The following is an 8,123-nucleotide window of genomic DNA, read 5'->3' on the forward strand; positions in this document are numbered from 1 at the left end:
AGCTCAGTTGCTTAGAGCATCCTCTTGATACACCAAGGTTGCAGGTTTGATCCCCCTTAAGGGCACATATAAGAAGCAACCAGTGAATGCATAAATGAGGGAACAACAAATCAATGTTTTCCTCTTTCTTTCAAATCAACAAATAATAAATAAATAAAGCAAGGCGGACCCGGCAAATCCTGTGTCCAAGATTGTCCCCGGAGAGCGCTCGAATCCCACGGAGTAGAAAAGGAGGCCTGCCGCGGAGGAGAAGCGACTCGCCAGAAACCAAACAGCCAGGCGGGGGCGGCAGAGCCCGAAGTTTCCCGGCAGCTTCTTTCCGGGAACAGATTCTGGTCTAAAATACACTCACCCTGGACTCAAGCTGAAATCCCTCCCGCTCGCCGGGAGGCTGAAGGCCAAGTGTGTGGCCCCCGCCCCCGGCCGGCCGGCGCCGCCCCTCACCGCACTCTCCACCCGTGAGAGCCCCAGGTTCCTGGACTTCGCCCCGCATCCCCTGGGCCAAGAATGCCATTGCCTTGCACCCTACTCCCCCTAATTCCCACGCCGCAAGCCTGACACCCACTGCGCGCTCCCAGCGGGCCCCGCAAAACCCTCCTCCACTGCCCTATCGCCTCCTGCCGAGACTGGCTGCCGTCTGAGTCACCTGCCCACACGGGAAGCACGAGACCGGCCTCCCTGGCGCGCAGCACTGCCGCGCCTTGCGCGTAGTCCCGCAAAAGCACCAGAACCACAGGCAGGAGGGAGGCGCGCGTGCGCCACACGGATTTTATTGCGTCACTGGGACTGAAGCACGAGCGCGCCGCCCACGCCTTCGCTGCTGCCAGGCGCGCGCCGGCCCTGCCGAGCTGGCCTCGCCGTCCAGCGCCTCCTCCAGCAGCTGCATGCGCGCTGTGGCCTCGGTCAGCATGTCCATGAGCACCTGCTGCTGCAGCCTCAGGTAGTTGTTCTCCTCCAGCAGCTCCTGGCTGTGGACTCGCTGCACCTGCGCCTTCCAGCCTGAGACAGCCGGCGGGCGCGGCGGCGGCCTGGAGCGCCCTGGCGGGCCCTCAGCGGTCCAGCGGCCGCCGCGGAACACGAACGCCCGCTCGCTGAGGCGCGTGCGCGGTGCGCCGTAGCCGAGGCCCAGCTCGGCCTGGCGCGTGCTGTATTCCAGAAGGTAGAAGGTGGACATGGAGGAGATGCGGCGCAGTGGCGGGCGCCGCGGCGAGAAGCGCCGCGAGAAGTGGTCGGCCCAGAACTGCCGCAGCTGCTCCCACAGGCGGCTGGCGTGGTGCGCGGCCGGCCACCCAAAGGTCTCCAGGTCGAGGGCCAGGTGGGCCCCGGCAGGCGCGTGGGTGCCCAGAGTGGAGCCGCGAGGATGCTGGTGACCGGGGCTGCACCCTTGCCTTGGGACCCCTGGTGTTTTGGATGATGGAAGCCAGCCAGGGGCACTGCTAGGGAGCAAGGATCCGGGTGAGCAGCCTGCTGGGTGCTGGCTGCCCGCTCAGACCGCGAGTCCTGGTGGTGGACAGGGCTTTGGCCACTGAGAAGCCCATCCCTGCACAGTCGTACTAGCAGCAGTTCCTCGAAGCCACCTTCCCCAAAGACCGCTCTGGGTCAGACCCCGGGGACAAAAATGCCAGTGGAGAACCACACCCCAGCTCCCGAAGCACTGGGCGGCTGCTGGGAGGGCTTATGGGTCGGGGAGGAGGGAATGATGGCGGAGACAGGTAATTCAAAGACGCGAAGGACTTTGCCCGGTGAATTGGGATGGATAAGGGAGAGCCTCTAGGCGGAGTGAAAAGCCAGGCAGGGCTGCGTGTCCTAGAGGCGAGAAGGAACTTGGGGGGTGGGGGGCGGGGGTTGGCGCCCAGTGCTCCGCTGGGAATAGCGGAAGAGGGAGCTGGGCAGGGGATGAGGGCACTGCCGACGGGTTACAAAGCCGGGGCTGGACCTGGATCTGCAGGGTATCTGGTAGGCCGTCCAGTGTAACGAACAGCACGATTGCCCTCATCATTCACTTACTCTGCAGCCTCAAACTGGCACCTGCTCCGTGCCAGGCCCTGGTCTGGGCAGGGGGTCCCAGCCTGTGCCTGCCTTCAAGATGCTGCTGGTCCAGCTGGGAATCCAGGCGCGTTTATAGGTAGTTCACAGTCCAGTGTGCTTAGCGACATCCTGGGGGTGGGTATATGCCAGGGGCTAGGACCTATGCTTAGGACTTGAAGTAACAGGAGTTGTGCAGACTACACATGACTTTTGTTCCAAACAAACTCCGTCCTCAGGGAGCTAAAATCTCAACTCCCGACCCACCCCCCCTGTAAGTGCTGATTCTGTTGTGTGTGAAAAGAGGACTGTGTGCTCTGTTTTAAAGTCCTCTTCTCCCCATGAAGTGTGAAAAGGGAAAGAACTCTGGAGCAGGGGGCCCTCTATCGTGCCTTCATTACTTCAACTCACACACACTCCTCACACCGAGCTAGGTAGAGGCCAGATGGTGCTATCCCCTAGATGTGGCTCAGGGACACATCTTTGGAAGCCTTCAAAGGACCCCAGAGGTGCAACCAGGCTCACCCTGAAGGTTGCATCTTCCCAGGGGACCCTTCCCCGAGAATCCTTGCTGCATGTTGCTCCTCACCTGGGGGATGTGTTGGAGGTGCTGAGCTGCTGTCCCAGGCCTGGCCGAATCTGTGAACCACTTAGCTGGTGCCCACCTGCTATGACTCACAATGCCTCTGGGCCAGATCAGCCCAGAACAAAAGGGATGCTGACTGCCAACCAGAACACACCCTGGGCTCTGCGATGTTCAGGACACTGTTGTAGGGATGTGTCCCTCATGAAGCGATCATTCTTAGGGGGAGGAGGTCATAAGCACAGCATGAGACAGGAATTGGTTCGAGGAGACTAAGTTAAATGAAGCTAATGTCAGGTGTCATGGGTCGGACCCATAGAGGCAGAGCCCAAGATGAGAATTCTTGTGTGGTTTGTTGGAGAAGTGCTCTTGGAGGCAGGGAGTGAGGGAAGCAGGGCAGGGCAGGGAAAAGGGCTGAAGGGAAGCAAGAATGCGGCCTCAAGTGGAGACAAGCTTCAGCCCAGTCCCACAGGGAGCCGCAAAAACTGCACCACAGAGTTCGGCCTCCTCGGCCCGGGTCAGACCCAGCTCCAGGTGTGCTCGCACGGTGGGCAGAGCCAGGTGGTTGTGCCACCTCCTGGGAAACTTTTTTCTAGAACAATAAACTACATGTACGTATAATGTACACCTTGATATGTTCTGATAATGTATGAAATTATCACTCAAATCAAGATAACGAAAGTATCCATTAGCTTCAGAAGTTTCCTCTTCCATCACTACAGAATCATTTGCATTTTCTAGAACTATGTATATACAACTTAGTATGCAATTTTTAAAAAAGATTTAATTTGTTTATTGGTTTTATTTATTTACTTTTAGAGGGGAAAGGAGTGAGAGAGAGGGTGAGAAATGTGTGAGAGGTACATTGATCGGTTACCTCTTACACCGCTGCCACTGGGGGCAACCCAGGCATGTGCCCTAACTGGGAATTGAACCCTCACTGGGAATTGAACCGGTGACCCTTTGGTTCACAGGCCAGAGCTCAATCCACTGAGCCACAGCAGGAAAGGCCAATTTAGTATGTAATTTTTTTTGCACTAGTTTCTTACAGCATAATTATTTTGAGATTCATTCATGTATTTATCAACAGTTCATTCCTTTTATTGATGAGTAGTAGTCCATTGTATGGAAATACCACAATTTGTTTTTCCATCCAACGTTGATGGAAATTGGGGTTGTTTCCAGTTTGGAAGTTACTACAAGTACAGATGCTATGATCACCTGTGTACAAATCTTTATGTGTCCACATGCACTATTCTCTTAAAAGAGTACTCAGGAGTAGGAGGCCTGGGTCATGTGGTAGGCGTATGTGTACCTCTTTGTGAAGGTGCCACACTTTTTCCAGAATGGTTGGACCACATCCTCACCACCATTGGAAGAGTTTCTGTTCCTCCATTTGCTTGACAACATTTGTATGGTAAACCTTTATAATTTTAGTCATTCTAGTGGGTGTGTCTAAACTGATTTTAATTTCATTTCTCACAGCTAAAAATGTTGGATGTCTTCATGTGCTATTTGTTACCCTCACAGGTGATGTTCTAGTTTTGCCTATATTCTTTTACTGGATTGTTTGTCTTACTGAGTATAAGGAGTTCTTTAATGCTACGTATTTGTCAGACATGGTTTGCAAATATTTTCCCCCATCTGTGGCTTGCCTTCCTCTTTTTCTTTCTCCCTTTCTTCCCTCCTTCCCATCTTTCCATTCTTTCTTTCTTTTTTGAATTTTAATGAGCATTTATTTGAGCCAAACTGATGACATATGCCAAGGAGCAGGCTCTCACATGCTCCAGAGAATGACAGTTTTTCAGCCTTTTATGCATTTGACATTAAGGAAGGAAAGTAAGGAAGATTCCATAGGGGTGGGAGAAAGCGAGGTGGTGATTGGGTTACAGGGGCAGTTAACAACATTTTGTGCTTTCTTGAGGGTGGTCACCTTTAGAAGGAGAGGTCTGAAACGAGGCATTTCAAAGGTGCGTTAACCTGTCCCTGGCTGGTGTGGCTCAGTGGACGGTGTCAGCCTGCGAACCAAAAGGTTGTTGCTTGGATTCCCAGTCAGGGCACATGCCCGGGTTGTGGGCCAGGTCCTCAGTTGGGGATGTGCCAGAGGCAACTGATGGATGTTTCTCTCACACATTGATGTTTCTCTCCCTCTCTTCCCCCCTCTCTAAAAATAAATAAATAAAAAAAATTTTTTTTTCAATGTGTTAACATAGATGTACAGAAACAGTAGACAGGACTAGCTTAAAGCAAAAAGCGAAGATAAGCCTTTTACTAAAAAGTTATATCCCTAGGGCACGACTACCCATCATGACCCCCCGGTTAGGAATTTATGATAGATCACCCTATGAGGTTACTTTTCGTAGAACCCCCTTTTTTCATCCACAGTTCTTCCTTCTAGTCATGTCAGTCCGAAGGAATCATTGACGACCAACCTTCTGGTCGGGCAGTGTGGTCTCGCAGCGCTGGGAGGGCTCGCTCCCAGGGAGTCTCAGTGCCGACATCATCTCGTTGGCCACTGGGGATGGGGCAACGCTTTTATCATGGGATCTAAGTTAAGGTCAAATTTTTTCCAAAAAAAAAATTGTATTATGAAATTGTACAACTGAAACCAATATAATTTTATTAACCAATATCTTCCCAATAAATTCAATTAAATTTTTGTTTCCAAAATGGGGAAGGCAAGTAAATGGAAGACAGCCAGGGCTTAAGGCCTTCCCTGTGAAGTAAACCACCCTGGATCAGTTCTGTCCTGTGAATTACCGTGATCTGAGTTTTGTCTACTGTCTTATTTGTCTCATTCTTCTGTATTTTGTATCTCGTGTACCATTTGCGTAAACCAAAAAAGAGTATTAACAGTTTTCTTATACATGTTCAGTAATCATAATAGTTGGACTATACAAAAAAACACAAAGAACAAGTATAACTATTATTATGACTAATATCATTAGCAGACAGGTGAAGACCAACAAAAGGGATCCGGAGTTCACCATCAATCTCTAGGTATCCAGGCCTTTTTGATGTCTGGGGAGAGCTGTCTACCTTTGATGTCAGCAGCTTCCCAGTCTAGAGGAGACTTTGATGACCAGGAATAGATGTCCCTTCATGATGACCAGGAATAGATGTCCCTTCATGGTTAGGTGCCTGATAAGGTCCCTTCCAATGAGGTTGGAGAGTGTCTTTTCTTTGACGTCCTTTCCAATAAACAAAGGTGGCAGTCTATAATGTCAAGTCTTTATTTCCTGGGAGCTCCCTGTGAAAGGAAGTGGTTACCAAGTTGGCATTTTCTTGAAGTGACTCTATCAGACCTTGGCAATAGTGTATGATGTCACCTTTCAATAATGTCCCCTCATAAATTCCCTCATCTAAGTCTAGATTAAATTCACTGTGATGCATGAAAGAATGTAAAAACCGAAAAGTCGGGAGGCAGGGAGCGAGGTGGAACCAAGTGGTCATCTTGGGTTTCCCATAGCCCCGCTATTAGTTTCTTTCTTTCTTTTTAATTACATTTTATTGATTATGTTATTATAGTTGTCCTGATTTTTCCCACCTTGCTCCCCCTCCACCCAGCACCCCCAACTCCCTCAGGCAATCCCCCCACTATTGTTCATGTCCATAGGTCATGCATATAAGTTGTATGGCGACTCCATTTCCAATACGGTACTTTACATTCCCATGGCTATTCTGTAACTGCCCACTTATGCCTCTTAATCCCCTCACCTCTTTACCCATTCTCCCCCTCCCCCTGCCATCTGGCAACCATCAAAATCCTCTCTGTATCCATGACTCTGTCTCTTCTTCTCGTTTGCTTAGTTCATTTTTTAGATTCAGTTAGACTTAGATTTAGATTTGTATTTTTGCCATTTTATTGTTCATAGTTTTGATCTTTTTCTTAAATAAGTCCCTTTAACATTTCATATAATAATGTTTTGGTGATGATGAACTCCTTTATTTTTATTTTTTCTTGTCTGGTAAGCTCTTTATCTATCCCTCGATTCTAAGTGATAGCTTTGCTGGATAATCTTGGTTGTAGGTCCTTGCTTTTCATGACTTTCAATACTTCTTGCCAATCCCTTCTGGCCTGCAAAGTTTCTTTTGAGAAATCAGCTGACAGTCTTATGGGAACTCCCCTGTAGGTAACTCTGTTTTTCTCTAGCTGCATTTAAGATCCTCTCTTTATCTTTAATTTTTGCCATTTTAATTATAATGTGTCTTGGAGTAGGCCTCTTTGCATCCATCTTGTTTGGGACTCTCTCTACTTCCTGGACTTGCATGTCTATTTCCTTTGCCAAATTAGGGAAGTTTTCATTCATTATTATTTCAAATAGATTTCCAATTTCTTGATCTTTCTCTTCTCCTTCTGGCACCCCTATGATGTGAGTGTGGGACCTCTTGAGGTTGTCCCAGAGACTGTTTATACTGTCCTCATTTTTTTGGATTCTTTTTTCTTACTGTTCTGCTTGATTGTTTTTTGCTTCCTTATATTCCAAATCATTGATTTGATTCTCAGCTTTATCCACTCTACTGTTGTTTCCCTGTAAATTGTTCTTTTCTTCAATTAGTGTATCCCTCATTCCTGACTGGATCTTTTTTATGCTGCTGAGGTCCTCACTAAGTTCCCTGAGCATCCTTATAACCAGTGTTTTGAACTCTGCATCTGACAGATTGCTTATCTCCATTTCGTTTAGCTCTTTTTCTGGAGTTTTGATCTGTTCTTTCATTTGGGCCATGTTTCTTTGTCTCCTCAGTTTGGCAGCCTCCCTGTGTTTGTTTCTATGTATAAGGTAGAGCTGCTTTGACTCCGTGTCTTGGTAGCGTGGCCTAATGTCATAGGTGTCCTGTAGGGTCCAGTGGCACAGCCTCCCCATCACCCAAGCTGGGGACTTGAGGTGCTCTTGAAGTGGTCAGCTTGAGGTGCAGCTGACTATACCCTCTTCTTGTCGTGGAGCCTTGGTTGCCATTGGCAGATCAATGGGAGGGATTCACCCAGGCCAGTCAGCTGCAAGGATTGGCTGTGACCACTGACCACCAACCTCCTCCTTCAGTGGAGGGTCAGCTGTGCAGGGGCAGGGTCTTGATGCTCCAACATGATCTGCAGCTGCCCACTGGGTGTGCTGGCCCTGGGGTTTCCAAGGCGGTACAGGCTAAGGTCAGCCCCTACCTGTGTTTTGCCTGGGGCACCCTGTCTTAGCTATAAAGCCATCTGAGATGGCTGCTACTTGTGCTGGGCTGGGAGATTCCTGGGTGAAGCCAAGCTGTGAATCTAAGCTGGACCTGGGGCTCACTGAGGCCAACTGTTGCTGATTTGAGAGGATTCAGAAAGTTGTGCAGCATTAGCCAAACCAGCCATTTATATGGAAAAGCAGCTTGGGTGGGCCCAGAAGTTGGGTGGGGCGGAGTCTCTGGGGGCCTCCACGGCTGCTCAAACAGTGTTAGCCAGGTTGATGGAGTCTCAGATATGGCACCAGCCTACTGGCTCTGTGGGGGAAGGGTTTGTAAAAGGAACAATGGCATCTGC

General features: G+C 49.6%; 1 protein-coding gene across 1 annotated transcript; it reads right to left on the minus strand.

The window, feature by feature from the left end:
- Nucleotides 1-769: 769 nt before the first annotated feature.
- On the minus strand, nucleotides 770-5,109 carry CBY3 (chibby family member 3). The gene is made up of 2 exons (XM_054566246.1): nucleotides 5,041-5,109; nucleotides 770-1,363 (listed from the first exon to the last, which is right to left on the minus strand). The coding sequence occupies exons 1-2, from the start codon at nucleotides 5,107-5,109 to the stop codon at nucleotides 770-772; spliced, it is 663 nt and encodes a 220-aa protein (XP_054422221.1).
- Nucleotides 5,110-8,123: the final 3,014 nt, after the last annotated feature.

This window comes from Pteronotus mesoamericanus, unplaced genomic scaffold (genome assembly GCF_021234165.1).
Source record: "Pteronotus mesoamericanus isolate MK-2021 breed Mesoamerican mustached bat unplaced genomic scaffold, CSHL_Meso_final contig_171, whole genome shotgun sequence".
NCBI lineage: Eukaryota > Metazoa > Chordata > Mammalia > Chiroptera > Mormoopidae > Pteronotus > Pteronotus mesoamericanus.

Coding starts and splice junctions, on each gene's coding strand:
- CBY3 (XM_054566246.1), bottom strand. CDS start 5,109: ATGTCGGCACTGAGACTCCCTGGGAGCGAGCCCTCCCAGCGCTGCGAG. Junction 1,364..5,040: donor CCACACTGCCCGACCAGAAG/GTTGGTCGTCAA, acceptor CCCGGTCACCAG/CATCCTCGCGGCTCCACTCT.